Source organism: Heterodontus francisci, chromosome 10, assembly GCF_036365525.1.
Source record: "Heterodontus francisci isolate sHetFra1 chromosome 10, sHetFra1.hap1, whole genome shotgun sequence".
In the NCBI taxonomy this organism is placed as follows: Eukaryota; Metazoa; Chordata; class Chondrichthyes; order Heterodontiformes; family Heterodontidae; genus Heterodontus; species Heterodontus francisci.
Window position 1 is genome coordinate 106233503 of NC_090380.1, and position 17965 is coordinate 106251467.

Below are 17965 nucleotides of genomic sequence, written 5' to 3' on the forward strand. Positions count from 1 at the left end.
CTTGGATGGGTGCAGCTCCAACAACACTCAAGAAGCTTGACACCATCCAGGACAAAGCAGCCCGCTTGATTGGCACACCATCCACAAATATTCACTCCCTCCACCACTGACGCATTGTAGCAGAGGTGTGTACCATCTACAAGATGCACTGCAGCAACGCACCAAGGCTCCTTAGACAGCACTTTCCAAACCCGCGACCTCTACCACCTCGAAGGACAAGACAGCAGATGCATGGGAACGTCATTTGGGCAGCACAGTGGCGCAGTGGTTAGCACTGCAGCCTCACAGCTCCAGCGACCTGGGTACTGCCTGTGCAGAGTTTGCAAGTTCTCCCTGTGACCGCGTGGGTTTCTGCCGGGTGCTCCGGTTTCCTCCCACAGCCAAAGACTTGCAGGTCGCTAGGTAAATTGGCCATTGTAAATTGCCCCTAGTGTAGGTAGGTGGTAGGAAAATGGTGGGGATGTGGTAGGGAATATGGGGTTAATGTCGGATTAGTATAAATGGGTGGTTGTTGGTTGGCACAGACTCAGTGGGCCGAAGGGCCTGTTTCAGTGCTGTATCTCTAAATAAATAAAATAAATCACCACCTGCAAGTTCCCGTCCAAATCACACAACATCCTCACTTGGAACTATATCGCCGTTCCTTCCCTGTCGCTGGGTCAAAATCCTGGAACTCCCTTCCTAACAGCACTTTGGGTGGAGCTACCTCACATGGACTGCAGCGGTTCAAGAAGGCAGCTCACCAACACCTTCTCAAGGGCAATTATGGATGGGTAATAAATGCTGGCATAGCCAGTGATGCCCACATCCCATGAATGAATAAAAAAAAATCAATGTGTGGCTTGAAGCATGGTGCAGGAGGGAGGGCTTCAGATTCTTGCGACATTAGGACCAGTTGTGGGGCAGGAGGCAGCTATTCAAAAGGGATGATTGCACCTCAACAGGACTGGGAGCAATGTCCTCACAGGAAGGTTCACTAGGGTTGTTGGGAGGGTTTAAACTAAATTGGCAGGGAGATTGGCACCAGTAAATAGAAGTAGAAAGAGAAAAAACGTGCATAAAGGTATGAGAGTGATAGTACGACAGAAGGAAATTGTACCATATTAGATAGGAGCAGACTAAAAAGAATACAAGGAATACAAAGACAGGTTTACAATGCATGTATGTAAGTACACAAAGGGTGCTGAATAATGTTGGTGACCCACAAGCATAAATAGCATTATGGGAATATATTGCAGTGGCAATATCCAAAATATGGCTTTAAAATAGTGAGAGTATTTAATGTTCAAGGATAGAAAGTGTTCAGAAAAGATAGGGAAGGAAAAAAGAGAGGTGCCGTGGCAGTACTGATTAGAGAAAACATTGTAGAGTTGGAAAGGGAGGATGTTCTTGAGGGGACAAGGACAGAATCCATCTGGTTAGAGTTGAGAATCTAAAAGGGTATGATCATTCTACTGGGGGCATTTAATAGGCCTCCAATTGTGAGAGAGAGACATATAGAAGCAAATCTGCAGAGAAATCACAGAGATGTGCAAGAGCTATAGGGTGGTTATATTGGGGGACTTTAAATACTCAAATATCGAGTGTGGTAATGTTAGACTAAAGGGAAAGGAGAGGGAGGAATTTCTGAAATGTGTTCAGGAGAACTTCCTTGACCACTATGTTGTCGGTCCAACTAAGACGGAAGCATTGATGCTAGGGACAAGTGGACTGTCTGTGCGGACAGGAACACTTTTGGTAAGAGTGATTATTGTATCATAAGGTTTAGATAAATAATGGGGAAGAGCAAGGAACAATTTAAAGTAGAACTTCTAATTTGGAACATGGCTAACTTCAATGGGATGAGTGGGGATCTAGCCAGGGTAAAATGGAACCAAAGATTGCCAGAATCATGCAGAAGAAAGCTCACATAGTCACAAGAGATGTGCAGAGAGACAATGAACAAATTTTGTTTTTGTATATAGCTGTAATAAATCACTGGAATATTTAATGTTAATGTTTGATTCTCTTGTGTGACAATGGAAAAGCTAATCTGATGTTGAAGCTCAGGTATAGGATATGATGGCTGGTTGGAAGGATCCAGGGCTTTACTTAGAAAGGCAGATGAAAGGAGGCAGATTCATCTGTGAAGGTCTGCTAAATAAATCTATCTCTCAGATGTCTATTGGTTGCTGTCAATGCATCTGCTTCCTGTTCTTCATCAGCCTGATCTTCAGTGGAGTCATCATCAGGCTCTCTGGCAACATCAGGGACATCCACCATCCATCCTTTCCTGATTGAAAAGTTCGGGGGTACCTACGGCAAGGCACCATTAGACGTATCTAGCCACCAGAATCTTCTTTAAACATCTCAGAAGCTTGCATCATTCTTATTTTCTTGTGTGTTTCCATGCAGCTGTTCTCTGCCACAATGGTGGTCCGACAAGAGATATCACGAGCCATGTGAGTCGTGGGTACCTCTCATCTCCCAGCAGCCAGCTTGACCCTTGCCCCTGCTGTTGCAATCGAGATAAGACACTGGACTGATGAGGTATAAAAGCATCAGGGCAGCTGCCAACATGCCATCAATTCACATGGAAGAAAATGAGGTTTACACTGAAAATTACCTGGACATTGGAAGCCCTTGGTCAGGAAGTCGGCAAGTGGCATCCTAATGAGACCTGGCCAATAAAACACACCAGGAAATGCTCAGAAGTGAGCCAGCTGCATGAAATGATAAACTAGCAATTAACCTAAAGTTCTGTGCCATCCCTTGAAATAGCGTCCTTCCTGTTGCTGGGTGCGTTTAGCATGTGGTGAGCCAGCTACTGGGTTATGCCAAAATCATCAAATATCCTGCAAGAAGCGCAGAGCTCTAATTTAGCATATTCACTCTTAAATCTTGCCCTTCATGCCACCTGCTAATTTGGCACGCCACTCATATTTGGGTGAAAATCAGCACATGCTTCCTACCTGCCATTTTGGGCATTTATGGTGCGTTTAGCATCTGTGCCTTTGAAACAATGGCGCACACTCTCAAGGGAGATTCACAGAATTTAGGACATTTTACGTCATTCCATCCTAACTCCATCATTTGCATACAGGCTGCTGATACTGCAGCCTGCCACTCAAACAGAATTGAAGACAGCCAACTGTCCAGTGGAACCCCAGCATACATTGGCTCCATCGTTAATACTTCAGCTCCACAAAGACAGACTTGCCGTCTTATGTCCTTCCCCCAAACCAAGAATTTTACGGTCAATGCATCTCAACAGTGGTGGAAGGGATTGAGCTGACTACGTTCGTCTGTATCAATTTCCCACGTCTCTCCTGCTTCTCTTTCCAGATGGATCAACTGGCCGCTGTAACGCACATTTTCATTTATCGGCCTGGTCATGAGTTGATGGAACGCGACCAAGTGAGGTAAGCAAGTTGATGAGATGCTTAATATTCCCTCTTCCTCCAAGAATCAAATTGTTACCTGGATTCATCACGTTGATCAAATAAAGCGAGTGAACCATTTAAACACAAGGGCTTCATTTACCGAAACAGATGTCTGGATCTCTGTTTTCATGTTACATTTTCTGGACAGCACCTCTGTTTCTGACAGCTTTCAAAAAGGATTCTTTTCAGAAGGAATTGTTTGTAATGGCTGAACATGTGCTTCATTTACTGCAAAAGGAATGTTTGTCTTAAGGTTATTGTAAATATCTAAACACTATCGTCATTTGAGAACATATATCTTATTGCCTGCCATTTTGAGTTTTCAGTTAAAGCTGAGGAAAGCAGCCTCTGTCTTGGCTACAATCTCATTTCAATTTAATGAAAGCAAGGCCCACATTTGCACAACGCCTTATCATGCCTCTCTAAAAAGAATGTCTCAAACTGTTTCAGATGCAGTGAATTGCTTTGAAAGGACAATGGCTGTTGCTGTGTCGGCAGACGTTGCAATTATTTCCAAGCAGCAAGACACATAAACAGCAGAGATGAACAATCAGTCAATGTAATTCTGATGGCACTAACTGAGGAAGGAATGTTGGCCAGAAAATATCCTGCTCTTCTTCAAATTGTACCATGAGATTCCATCTGTCCAAGCAGACAAGACCTTGGTTCAACGTCTTTTCAGTAGAATGTTATCTGAAACAATGCAGCATTTCCATTAGCCTGGATTATGTGCTCAATCCTAGAGACAAGAGTGCTATCAGCTGATCTAAAGGAACACTGCAGTCTAATATAATGACTTGCAAAAAATTGGATGATTGACAGACTAAATCTACCATTCTACATTTTAGATCAATTGCCCTTCTATGAAACATTCCTTCATGTACTTAAAACTGAACTGAGTAAATTTAGAAACATATAAACAATTTCGAGGCTAAGATAATCAGGTAGAAGAATTAGAGATATATTCACCAAGTTAATTGGCATAGTTTCATTAATAGGCCTTTTCCTTCCCACTTCAATATTTTCCTCTCCTTGTGTGAAATGGCTAATTATAGGGTACAGTAGCATAGTGGTTATCACAGAAACTTTACAGTGTAGAAGGAGGCCATTTGGCCCATCGTGTACGCACTGGACTAATGAACCGGAGACATGAGTTCAAATCCACCATGGTAACGGGAGAATTTGAATTCAGTCAATTAAATAAGTCGGGAATAAAGAAGCTGCTATCAGTAATGGTTACCACAGAAGTATTGGATTGTTGTAAAACCCATCTGGTTCACTAATGTCCTTTAGGGAAGGAAATCTGTTGTCCTTATCTGGTCTGGCCGACATGTGTCTCCAGACCCGCAACAATGTGGTTGGCTCTTAACTGCCCTTTGAAATGGCCTAGCGAGCCACTCAGTTGTCAAGAAGGCAGCTCACCACATCCTAAGAATAAATTAAAAAATATTGACTGGGTGCAAGTGTAAAACCGGATTTATTGGATTTGCTGTCCATTGTATATCTCCCTGAATTTCCATTTCAATTAAAATGAGCAAATCTCTTTGCACATGTACTCCCCTCACTGATTACATCTGAACTATGCAGTGTGACTCATTAGTGTGACTAAATGTTAAATTAAATTGCAGGTAGTTTTATCAAGCATCCATAAAGTCCAAGGGCTCTATTTACATACAGTATGACAGTGCAGTGAATTTATACTCAATGCCATCTCCAACAGACACCATGGGCCAGATTTTTAAAACCCACTGGAGGGGGTAGCGGGCACGAGTGCAATTAAAAGATTGCATTCTTGGAGGATGACACTGGGTCCACTGCCATGGAATGCAAAGCCATTTTTAAAGGGACCCGGGGGTAGGGAATGGCAACACCACATGCCTCCAATGAAGTGCCTGTTGAACTTATTGAGGAGCTCATTAACAGGCTTGTCAGCATCAGCATGTCTGGAAGATGGCAGGGTGTTTCTTTTTATTCGTTCGGGGAGTATGGTCGTCGCTGGCTAGGTCAGAATTTATTGCCCATCCCTAATTGCCCTTGAGAAGGTGGTGGTGAGTTGTCTTCTTGAACCGCTGCAGACCATGTGAGGTAGGTACATCCTCAGTGCTGTTAGGAAGGGAGTTCCAGAATTTTGACCCAGTGACAGTGAAGGAACAGCGATATAGTTCCAAGTCAGGATGATGTGCGATTTGGAGGGGAACTTAGTGTTCCCATGCATCTGCTGCCCTTGTCCTTCTAGGTGGTAGAGGTCCCGGGTTTGGAAGGTGCTGTCTAAGGAGCCTTGGTGACCTGCTGCAGTGCATCTTGTAGATGGAACACACTGCTGCCACTGTGCGTTAGTGGTGGAAGGAAAGAATGTTTGTGGATGGAGTGCCAATCAAGTGGGCAGCTTTGTCCAGGATGGTGTCGAGCTTCTTGAGTGTTGTTCGAGCTGCACCCATCCAGGCAAGTGGAGAGTATTCCATCACATTCCTGACTTGTGCCTTGTAGATGGTGGACATCAGGAGGTGAGTTACCCGCCACAGGAATCCTAGCCTCTGACCTGTTCTTGTAGCCACGGTATTTATATGGTTACTCCAGTTCAGTTTCTGGTTAATGGTAACCCTAGGATGTTGATAGTGGGGGATTCAGCGATGGTAATGCCATTGAATGTCAAGGGGAGATGGTTAGATTCTCTCTTGCTGGAGGAGGTCATTGCCTGGCACTTGTGTGGCACAAACGTTGCAGAGATGAGGAGAAATTTTTTCTCTCAGAGGGTCATGAGCCTTTGGAATTCTCTTCCTCAAAAGGCAGTGGAAGCAGAGTCTTTAAATATTTTTAAGGCAGAAGTAGATAGATTCTTGATAAGCAAGAAGGTGAAAGGTTATCGGGGGTAGGTGGAAATGTGGAGTAATCAGTTCAGACATGAACTTATTGAATGGCGGAGCAGGCTCAAGGGGTCGAGTGGCCTATTCCTACTCCTAATTCGTATGTTTGTATGTACTTGCCACTTATCAGCCCAAGCCTGGATATTGTCCAAGTCTAACTGCATTTCTACATGGACTGCTTGACTGTTATGAAAACAGCATGGGGCTATGGGAAGGGATGATTAAAATACTGCAGAGGCACAAGATAAAGCTCAGCTGCTCCAAAAGTGCCACAGCCATTGCTGGAGCTGTAAGACTTGCTTTTCTCAGTGGTGAGTGGCAAGAATCCAGAGATAGGTATAGGCTACTCTGACATTGGACAGAGCAGCCAGGTTGAGCTGCAGCAGATGCAACCTTCTGTATAGCAGGAGGTCAGAGGAGCACATCGAGGGGAGCTGCAAGGGAAAGAAGTTGCTACCCAAGATATCAGGTCTACTGCCCAAGAATCAGCTACCTGCAAATGACAGTACTACTGCCCTAGGAGGCTGTGTTTATCCAGGCAGATGGTCTCAACCTTTGTGCTCTGATCCACAATTACTCAAGGCCTCGTGACCTCTATAGCAGTCCCTTACCTGCAGCCGCGTCAAGGTCAACGCTGCCTGAATTTCTATGCAACTTGGTCATTCCAGGGATCAGCTGCAGACCTAGGTGGCATCTCATCACACCATCAGGCAGGTCAGCAATGTCATATTCAGGAGGGTGGGGGACTACATCCATTTTGACACAGATGGGCCACAGGGAATATTGGGCTCAGCCTCCATTGCTGGATTTCCCCAGGCGCAAGGCATCATTGCTTGCGCCTATGTAGCCATCAAGGCACCCAGCGAACAGCTAATGAGATCTATCAACAAGAAAAGCTTTCACTCCCTCAATGTCTAACTGGTCCATGACCACAACAAGAGATTCCTCCATATGTGCGCTCATTTTCCTGGTTGCTGTCAAGACTCCTTCTGTTATAGAATCATAGAGAGATACAGCATCGAAACAGGCCCTTTGGCCCATTGAGTCCGTGCCGACCATCAACCACCCATTTATACTAATCCTACATTAATCCCATTTTCCCTCTCACATCCCCACCTTCCCTCAATTCTCCTACCACCTACCTACACAAGGGGCATTTTTTTTTAACAATGGCCAATTTACCTGTCAACCCGCAAGTCTTTGGCATGTTGGAGGAAACTGGAGCACCCGGAGAGAACCCACGCGGTCACAGGGAGAACTTGCAAACTCTACACAGGCAGTATCCAGAGCCAAACCCGGGTTGCTGGAGCTGTGAGGCTGCGGTGCTAACCACTGTGCCGCTGTGCCCCCGTGTATGTGTGTGCACCTTTAAGAGGTGTGGCAAAAAATCAGCTAAGTGATCTAAGAGTTACGATGTAACACACTGCGTGATTCTTAGTGTTTGACAATTTTGAAGAAACACCTGTACGGTGAACATCTCAATGTGCTACCTGCTCTATCAACACTTCAAAAAAGAATCCATAATATTACAATACTGATCCCAGCTGGAGTGGTCAGTCTTTGTGTGCAGTCCATAGTGGCATAGAGGTTCGAGGAACACACAACACCTTCATCCTCCACCATTCCAGGCTGCCTTCGATCTTGACTTCATCCCCCAAAGTGTGTGGATGGATTCTAGCAGACAAGGGAATTCCTATGAAGAGATGGACACTCACTGCTCTATGAGAGCCCCAGACATAAGCACAGAGGTGATACAACCAATGCCACCTACTCATTAGACCAACCATTGAACAGAGCATTGAGCTTCCAAAGATGCAGTTCCAGTGGCTGGACCGAATGGGTGGTGCCTTCAATATCCTCCTGCAAGGGTCTCTCATTGTGGTGGGCTGCTGTGCTCTCCATAGCATGACCCTCCAGACAGGTGTGGACCTTCAGGACAATGAGGCCCTGGAAGGAGACAGCTTATCGGGGGAGGAGCAGGAGGTAAGAGAGGAGGAGGAAGAGTAGGCAGAAGGGGATAACACTGAACAGAGAGGTGCCCCTGCTGCACAACGAGGTGGCCTTGTTCTGCCACCCTCTGAGAAGAGAACCTCCCCCCTGTCCCTCATGGCCTGCAGCATTAGATCCAGGTGGGCATCGATGAAGCGAGGGTCTGCCCTGTCCCTAGTGCCAGGCTTCCAGCTGCCCGTCACATCTTGCTTCCCGTTGGTGCTGTGGAAGGCAGATCTCTCCCTCAGGACAACCAGCAGCCTCAGTGATGGCTGCCGTGGGGGGTCCATGTGAGCCCCGGGCTAGATCTGACTCATCTCCATTCCCGGCCTCACTGGCTCTACGTCAACAGGAAACCTGTCTCTGTACCAATTAAGGGCTGACCCATTTGAAAATCTGAACCTGAATCAGTTTCCCAACAGAGGCATGTTTCCAACCCAAAACCAGGCTCAGTTCCTGTTTCCCGCCTCCGTAATGAAAATCCAGTCCTATACCTGCAGAAAGCCACACTCGACCTCATTCGGGAGTGAGGCCGAGCTCTGTCTCTGGATTACGCCATAACCCGAGCAAAACAGTAACTGCTTTTCAGCAAGTCTAATATCAGTACAGATTCTTAGAGCTGATAAATATTGTTACTCTCAATAGATACATAGAATTACATAGGATACACAGCACATAAACAGGCTATTCAGCACAACCAATCCATGTTCCATTCGAACCACCTCCCATCCTTCCTCATCTAACTCAATCAGTATAACTTGCTATTCCCTTCTCCTTCATACGCTTATCTAGCCTCCCCTTCAGCACATCTATACTATTCGCCTCAACTATTTCATGTGGTAGCGAGTTACACATTGTCACCACTCTCTGGGTAAAGGGTTTCTTCTGAATTCCCTATTTGATTTCTTTGTGACTATCTTGGGGCGGCACAGTGGCGCAGTGGTTAGCACCGCAGCCTGACAGCTCCAGGGACCCGGGTTCGATTCCGGGTACTGCCTGTGTGGAGTTTGCAAGTTCTCCCTGTGTCTGCGTGGGTTTTCTCCGGGTGCTCCGGTTTCCTCCCACAAGCCAAAAGACTTGCAGGTTGATAGGTAAATTGGCCATTATAAATTGTCACTAGTATAGGTAGGTGGTAGGGAAATATAGGGACAGGTGGGGATGTTTGTTGGGAATATGGGATTAGTGTAGGATTAGTATAAAATGGGTGGTTGATGTTCGGCACAGACTCGGTGGGCCGAAGGGCCTGTTTCAGTGCTGTATCTCTAATCTAATCTCATCTAATCTAATCTTACATTGATGGTCTCTAGTTTTCCTTCTCCCCACAAGTGGAAACATTTTCTCTGTACCCACTTTATCAAAACCCTTCATAATTTTAAAGACCTCTATTCGGTCACCCCTCAGCCTTCTCTTTTCAAGAGAAAAGGGATGCAGACTGTTCATTCTTTCCTGATAGTTATAATCTCCCAGTTCCAGTATCATCCGCGTAAATATTTTTTCACCCTCTCCAGTGCCTTTTATAGTATAGTGATCAAAACTCCAAAGGTGGTGTAACCAAGGTTTGATACAAGTTTAGCATAATCCTCTACTTTTCAATTCTATCCCCCTCAATTTGGTGCCATCAGAAAATTAAAAAATTTAGTTTTTGATTCCAAAATCTAAATCATTAACATAAATTGTGGATGACAGTGGTCCCAGCACTGAGCCTTGTGGGACCCCACTTCCCACTTTCTGCCACTCTGAATAGTTACCCTTTCTTACTCTCTGTTTTTTGTCTATCAGCCAGATATCTATCCAACCTTCTCAATAATTATCAAAACAACATTACAATGCAAAAGTAAAATACTGGAAATTCTGGAAATTTGGAATGAAAACAGAAAATGCTGGAGTTAGAGTTTCAGGTCTGTGACCTTTCATCATAACTTTCCAATGGTTCATTGAGTACAGACTTCAGCACATAATCTAGGCTGGGGCTTCTGCACAGTACTGAAGGAATGCTGCACAGTCGGAGGTGCTGTCTTTTGGATGACACGTTAAACAGGAGCCCTTCCTGCCCACTCAGGTGGCTGTAAAAGTTTCCATGGCACTAGTTCAAAGAGCAGGGGAATTCTTCTGCAGTCTTGCCCAACATGTATCTTTCATCAGTGCCTAAAATAGATGATGTAGTCATTTCTTTCCCTGCTTGTGGGAGCTTGTTTTGCACAGTTAGTCTGCCACGTTTCTTACATTCCAACTGTGACTCCACTTCAAAAAATGTTCATTGTCTGTGAAGTGCTTTGGAAAATTCTGAGGCCGGGAAAGAAGCTGGAGAAATGCAAGCTCATTCATTCTTGTTAAAATTAAGCCAGGTATGCAAAGTCCCAGACTCGGTCCTTGGTCTGAACTGAGTTCATGAATATTTCACTATCCATGGCCGAGAAAAGGGGTGGGGGTGGGGGAGTGGAATTGGCAAGGATTCCTGCTTTTGTTGCTATTCAGTGCCGTGCCCCTTATTGGAGGTGTTTGTATTTGGACATTGGCTTTGGCTATGATGCTCCCACCCATTGTAAGATAGAAAGGACTTATTGCCTGGGTTTACACAGGAAGATTAATTACTTAGGTCATGTCGTGCAGGGTTGACAGCCCTTCATCTCCATATTAAAACAGGGTGATATTCTTGCATTAATGTGCCACAATGCTCTTTAGGCCCAGAATAAGCTTGTGAGCTGCTTGTGCTTCACTCATAAAAGTGCATCGCATTTTTCTGGAACAGCTTTCAATCAGAATTTCGAAGTTCCTGTCGGTGTGAGGTGGTCTTAATCTTTGTTGTGCCATCCATGACGAACAAAGCACGTGTCATTTATCCCTGCTGAGTGGTATCTTAGCTGCTTGAAGAGATATCTACCATTCATTCTTTCCTTCTTGTGATAATTAATAGATCTGATGGTTAACATGTATTCAATGGAGTAATGCATTTACTAAATTTGACTGTGAGATGGCATACTTTGATCTGGTTAACAAACATACAAACTAGGAGCAGAAGTAGGCCATTTGGCCCCTCCAGCCTGCTCTGCCGTTGAATAAGATCATGGCTAATCCGTTTGTGTCTCGAATTCCACATTCCCATCTACCCCTGATAACCTTTGATTCCTTTGCCTAACAAGGATCTATCTACCCCCACCTTAAAATTATTCAATGACCCCGCCTCCACCACCTTCTGAGGCCAAGAGTTACAAAGTTCCACAACCCTCTAAGAGAAATAATTTCTCCTCATCTCTGTCTTAAAAGAGCAACCCCTAATTTTAAAACAATGTCCCCTAGTTCCAGACTCACCCACAAGAGGAAACATTCTCTCCACATTCACCTTGTCAAGACCATTCAGGATCTTATATCCTTCAATCAAATCTCCCCTCACTCTTCTAAACTCCAGTGAAAACAATCCCAGTCTGTCCAACCTTTCCTCATTAGACAACCTGCTCATTTCAGGTATCAATCTAGTAAACATCCTCTGAACTGCCTATAACGCATTCACATCTTTCCTTAAATAAGGAGACCAAAACTGCACACAGTATTCGAGATGTGGTCTCACCAATGCCCTGTATAACTGAAGCATAGCATACTTACTGTTATTTTCAATTCCTCTCGTAATAATGGATAGCATTCCATTAGCCTTCTTTATTACTTGCTGTACCTGCATACTAACTTTTTGCGACTCATGCACTAGAACACCTAGATCCCTCTGCACCCTGGAATTCTGCAGTCGTTTTCCATTTAAGTAATACTCTGCTTTTTTATTCTTCCTGCCAAAGTGAACAACTTTACATTTTCCCACATGATACTCCATCTGCCAGATTTTTGCCCACTCCCTCAACCTATCTATATCAGTCTGCAAGCTCCTTATGTCCTCTGCACAACATACTTTTTTACCTATCTTTGTGTCATCTGCAAATTTAGTAACCATGCCATCGCTCCCCTCATCTAAGTCATTGATATAAATTGTAAAAAGTTGAGGCCCCAGCACAGACCCCTGCGGGGCTCCACACGTCACATCCTGCCAATCAGAAAAGGACCCATTTATGCATACTCTCTGTTTTCTGCCAGCCAACTAATCTTCTATTCATGCTAATATGTTACCCCCTACACCATGAGCTCCTACTTTGCGCATTAACCTTTTATGTGGCACCTTGTCAAATGCCTTCCGGAAATCCAAGTACAATATGTCAACGGGCTCCCCTTTATCCATGGCACATGTTACTCCTTCAAAGAACTCCAATAAATTGGTTAAACATGATCGCCCTTTCAGAGAGTTATTCTGATTATTCCCGATTACCTTGAGTTTTTCTAAGTGCCCAACTATAGCCTCCTTAATGATCAATTCTAGTTTCGAGTTACCTGTTTTCTGCCTCCTCCCCTTTCTTGAATCGAGGGGTTATATTTACTATTTTCCAGACTGATGGAACCTTTCCAGAAACTAGCAAATTTTGAAAAAAATAACACCACCTCATTAGCCACCTCTTTGAAGACCCTAGGATGAAGCCCATCAGGACCCGGGGACTTGTCAGCCCGCAGCTCCATCAGTTTGCTCAGTACCACTTCCCTGATGATTGTAATTTCACTAAGTTCTTCTCTTCCTTCCACATCCTGATTTATAGCTATTAGTGGAATGTTTTTTGTATCCTCTATAGTGAAGACAGAAGCAAAACATTTGTTCAATTCATCCGCCATTTCCTTATTATCTCCTATTGATTCCCCATTCTCACTCTCTAGGGGACCAACACTCACTTTACTTACTCTTTTCCTTTTCAACTACCTGTAGAAACCCTTGCTACATTTCCAGCTAGCTTCCTGTCACTAATTTCTTTCTCCTGATTAACCTTTTAGTCATTACCTGCCGTTCTTTATATTCTGACCAATCATCTGACCTGCCACTCGCCTTTGCACAATTATATGTCTTTTCCTTAAGTTTTATTCTTTCCTTAACTTCTTTAGTTAACCACGGATAGTGGGTCCTCCCCTTAGAATTTTTCTTTATAGTAGAATATACATGTCCTGAGTATTCTGAAATAGCCCTTGAATGTCTGCCACTGCCTTTCTATTGATCTATCTCTTAGTCTAGTAACCCAGTTCACTTCAGCTAGCTCAGCTTTTATGCCCACATAGTTGCCCTTATTTAAGTTTAAAATACAAGTCTTAGACTCACTTCTCTTTTTCAAACTGGATGTAAAATTCAATCATATTGTGGTCGCTGCTACCTAGAGGTGCCTTTACTCTGAGGTCATTAATTAATCCTGTCACATTACACAATACCAAGTCTAATATAACCTTCCCTCTGTTTGGTTCCAGAACGTGTTGCTCTAAGAAACTATCTCAAAAGCATTCTACGAACTCCTCATCCAGGCTACTATTGCCAATATGATTTTTCCAGCTTATATGTAGTCCACAAGGGCCAGGACTGGTTAGACCAGCTGGTCACATGACAAACTGGCTGGTCCAGGGTTTTATGAACTAGTCACAGAGAGTTTGAGGAGAAAGACTGTTTGCTCCTGGACTAAGAAGATCTCTCCTGTCTGTTCCCAAGGCTTTCTCACAAGCCTCTGAATCCACTGGAGACACGTGAACCCCAAGAAAGAAAAGTGTCCTACAGCAAACAAGGTTTAAGAAGAATACTGGGTCCCAACGAAAAGCAAGATCTACCTACAATCAAGGACTCTATAGTGAGCTCGAAGAACCATAACAAAACTCTTCAGATATTGCCTCAAACTTTTCCACTTTAATTTTTTCTTCTGCTCTTTTCTGTCTCTATTTATATGTGTGTATTGTGTATGCATGCTAGCGTGGGCATGGCGTATCCGTAGGCGTCAACCGAATTAGAGTTTAAGTTTAATAAATTTCAACCTTTAAACCTATGAAAACCTGTTTGTGCTGGTTTCTTTGCCTTATAATTGGAAAGCGGTGAACAAGGATTCACTGAGGGGGAGCTAAAACACGGTGTTTTAAAAATTAAACCCAGTTACGGTAAGACCAGGTGTAGGCTGAGAGGGACCCCTAGACACCTTTCTCACTGGGTCATAACTATTCTGCTCTCCAGCCTTGGCTCTTCCCTTGGTTTGCTACATCTACCCAGACTTGATCCCTCAACCCCCATCCCTTGTATAGTTTACAGCCATCTCTACTTACCTAGTTATACTTTTTGCTAGAACATTGGTCCCAGCATGGTTCAAGTGCAAACAATCCAAACGGTACAGCCTCCACTTTCCCCAGTACTGGTGCCAGTTCCCCACGAAGTGAAACCCACTTCTCCCATACCAGTCTTTGAGCCACATATTCATTTCATGTATTCATTTCACTAATCCTATGTGCCCTCTGCCAATTGGAATGTGGCTGAGGTAATAATCCAGAGATTATTACTCTTGAGGTTCTGTTCTTCAGTTTGGCCTAGCTCCTCATACGGTCTAAGCAAAACCTCTTTCCTAGTCCTACCTATGTCATTGGCACCTACATGGACAACTAGATCCTCCCCTTCCCACTCCAAGTTCCTGTCCAGCCCTGAGCAGATGTCCCGAACCCTGGCACCGGGTAGGCAACATAGCCTTCCAGATTCAAGCTCTAGGCTGCACAGAACAGTGTCAACACTATACTATCCCCTACTACCACTACATTCCTTTTTGCTCCCCCAACTTGAATAGTTTCCTATACCACAGTGCCATGGCCAGTCCGCTCATCCACCTTGCAGACCTCACTTTCATCCACTCAGGTTGAGAGCACCTCAAACCTGCTTGACAATTGTAAAGTCTGAGGCTCCTCCACGACTGTCTGCTCATTCCCTTTACCTGCCTCATTCATGGTCACATCCTGCTGTCCCTCACTGCAGACCAAAACAGATGATTCTGTTCTAAGAAGTGTGACCGGCTTCTGGAACAAAATGTCCAGATATTTCTCCCCCTCCCTTATGTTGCGTAGTGTTTGCAGTTCAGCTTCCAGATCCAGAATTCTTCTAGCTGCTTACACTTTCTGCAGATGTGTTTTCCCTGGATCGCTTAGGCATCCAAAAGCTCCCACATACCACAGCTGCAACATACAACCTGTTGCCATTGTTACTTATGCCATTAGTTAATTCACTTTAATTACTTAATCGTTTTCTTAACTAACTCTCTCACTCTTTCCCAATCTACTAAACTTAAATAGGATTACCAAATGAAAACCTTACAATTTCTAAAATTACCTGAATTTTGAAAGATAAATGATAAAATATTCACCAACCAATCAACTACCTTGGAGTGAAAGGAAGAAGACTTACCAGTTGCTGGAGGCTAAAAATAATAGGAAAAGGAGACCCTCTTTCCCACACTGCAGCGAATTCCTGTGTGCACCAAATTCCAGCTTCACTCTGGCAATGTCTCTCTCAGGCAAATGTACCTTCTCACTGCATCCCCTCATTTCTTGCCTGCAGAAACAGGAGTTGTGGAGGCAATTTTCAACTATGGAAGATGCATCTTAAGCAATCCCAGGTAAAGGTGATTTATGTCTGGATGATTTCTCAGTCTTATTTTCCTCATTATATTAAACATCATTCACAGAGCATTGAGTTGAGCTACAGTTAAGAGAAGACGTGAAACTGTGTTATTCAGCAGGCAAATGATTTTGTTTGGTGTTTGAGTTTTTTAATGTCAACAGCATATCCTAAAAGTAGGAGCTATCAGATGGTGATAGTGAAACATTTGTCAATCATGGTTTTTACTAGCTGCCATCATCCCCTTTCCAGTATCCCTATTTTGTTTCCTACTGTTACTAAAACATGACATTGTAGTCCTCAGTATCTGTGTGAAATCTTATTTTGTAATAGTTTGCATACAGCCACAACATTTTAAAAACATACAATTAGCTCCAACTGTGACAGATACAAATCTGGGGCCGGATTTTCAAATGGCAGCGGGGTCAGGATCGGTTGTGGACACAATTTAAAAATCACGTTCCCGGAGGCCGTCTCTGGATCCTGACGCCTCCAGGACAGACTGCAGTTTTTAAAGTGAGGGCGGTGGGGAGTGAACAGAGAACCTGCTCGCCTGCAATTAACAGCCCATTAAAGCTCCAAGAGGAGCTTGTTAAGGGGCCTGAGAGGTTGGAACTGCCATTTTCAATTCCGGTGAACCTGGACAGTCTGGGGCACGTTGACTGTGGGGCGAAGGGAAACATTTTGTCAGGTAAAAAAAAAATTATGGGGCCCTCGGGGATCTTGCGCCAGATAATGGGAGTTACCTCATATCTGGATTTTTCAACAATGTCTTCTTTTTTTTAATGCTGTTGGCCCTCCAAGGAGCTGCCTGCCTCCTTCAGCAAGGCCGCGGCAAGCCCCATCATGGCTGCTGTCTGCTTTTTGCTGCGCATGCTCTGCAGGCAGCTGCCACCTCCTGGAGACACCCGGCATCACACTCTCGGGTGCTGAGCTTGCTTCCTGCCCAGTTAGGGCATTGACATATCAAAGTAGCAGCATGTGAGTGACACAGTTGAGGCGCGGGGTCGGGACCTGGAAATTATCCAGGCGTCGCGTTCCCGACCCCGTTTTGAAAATCCGGCCCCCGATACCTACAAACGAACAAGACATATGACTATGAACTAGAATGCCTTCTTGTGAACTCGTAACCTCTTAACCATTTTCTCTCTCCTGTAGAACCGGGACTGCCCAGAACACACAGCGCTACCCCACACCAGCGTCCATAACCAATACAGATGGAGACCCACCATCACTACCACAAGTAACTGAGTGACCTGCAGCAGAGAGATACAAATCGTGAGGCCAATGAGAGAGGAGAGGCATTTGAAATATTTCTTTGCTGTTGATGAAGCAAAAGGGAGGAGAGCTGATAAGAAAACCCTACTGAGAACAGAAATTACATACAATCGGAAAATATTCATGCGCTTTTAGTAGCTGGAGCAACACAAGGAAAACACATGGAAACAATAGTAAACGAGCACACTCTTCTAACAGCAAAAAATACAGCACGCACCAAGATCCTGGACACATTAATTTAAAGAAAAGAATGTTTCAGACATTTTTATTCCAGATGCATTCTACACTGTTTGCTTCATAGGATTAAATAGAAAAAAGAAAGTTTTCTTCAATTGCAGCATGTTCTTGTTAAGTGGCTGCTGTGTTTTATTAAACTGACGATGGCATTTTGATGGATGTATTTCTTCCTCTAGGTTTTCTCCATTACCTCCTCCTGCACATGGCTCCTTCACATGCAAAATACATGCTGGGCATTTTCATATTGAATAGCAGCATTTGACAAAATCTAGAGAGAAGAATACCCCTGCTGTTAGTGGCATTAGTCCCAAGCATTAAAGTTCAACAGCATTGTTATTTTCATCTAATATCTAGCACATTGTGATACAGGACCTCCATAACATTTCGTGAATGCTCTGTCATATTTAACAAATAATAAGTTATGAGTGAGCTGTATCTATTCATTGTAATATTTATTATTTACATGTTTAATCTTAAAACACTTTGTTGAAGCAGTGAAATTCGAAAAGGAAGGTCATAATCCTCTGGGAAAACAGGTGAAGAAGTGACCAAATGAAGTCTTTAGACAGCAATGTAAGCTAGAGCTTGCGCATGCTCTAACCTTCATCCACAGCCACCATACAAGCTGCAAATGAGTATTGATAAGACACATCACATCTGCTTCTCAGTCACAGGTCCAGGCATTTTAT

At 44.0% G+C, this 17965-nt stretch overlaps 1 protein-coding gene across 5 annotated transcripts in view; it reads left to right on the top strand.

Moving 5' to 3' along the window:
* LOC137374707 (uncharacterized) overlaps positions 1 to 17431 on the top strand; it is a 195708-nt gene extending 178277 nt beyond the window's left edge. For 2 of the 5 annotated variants that reach the window (XR_010975892.1, XM_068041245.1), the window contains exon 2: positions 16920 to 17431. Coding sequence is in view for 2 of the 5 variants with exons in the window: in XM_068041245.1 (XP_067897346.1) it covers positions 16920 to 16969 (50 nt within the window). In the remaining 3 variants the exon portion in view is untranslated. Of the gene's footprint in view, positions 1 to 13594; positions 14087 to 15650; positions 15760 to 16170; positions 16453 to 16919 lie in introns of those variants that run through there. The other 3 variants (XR_010975891.1, XR_010975890.1, XM_068041244.1) reach the window with 3 other exon arrangements.
* Positions 17432 to 17965: the final 534 nt, after the last annotated feature.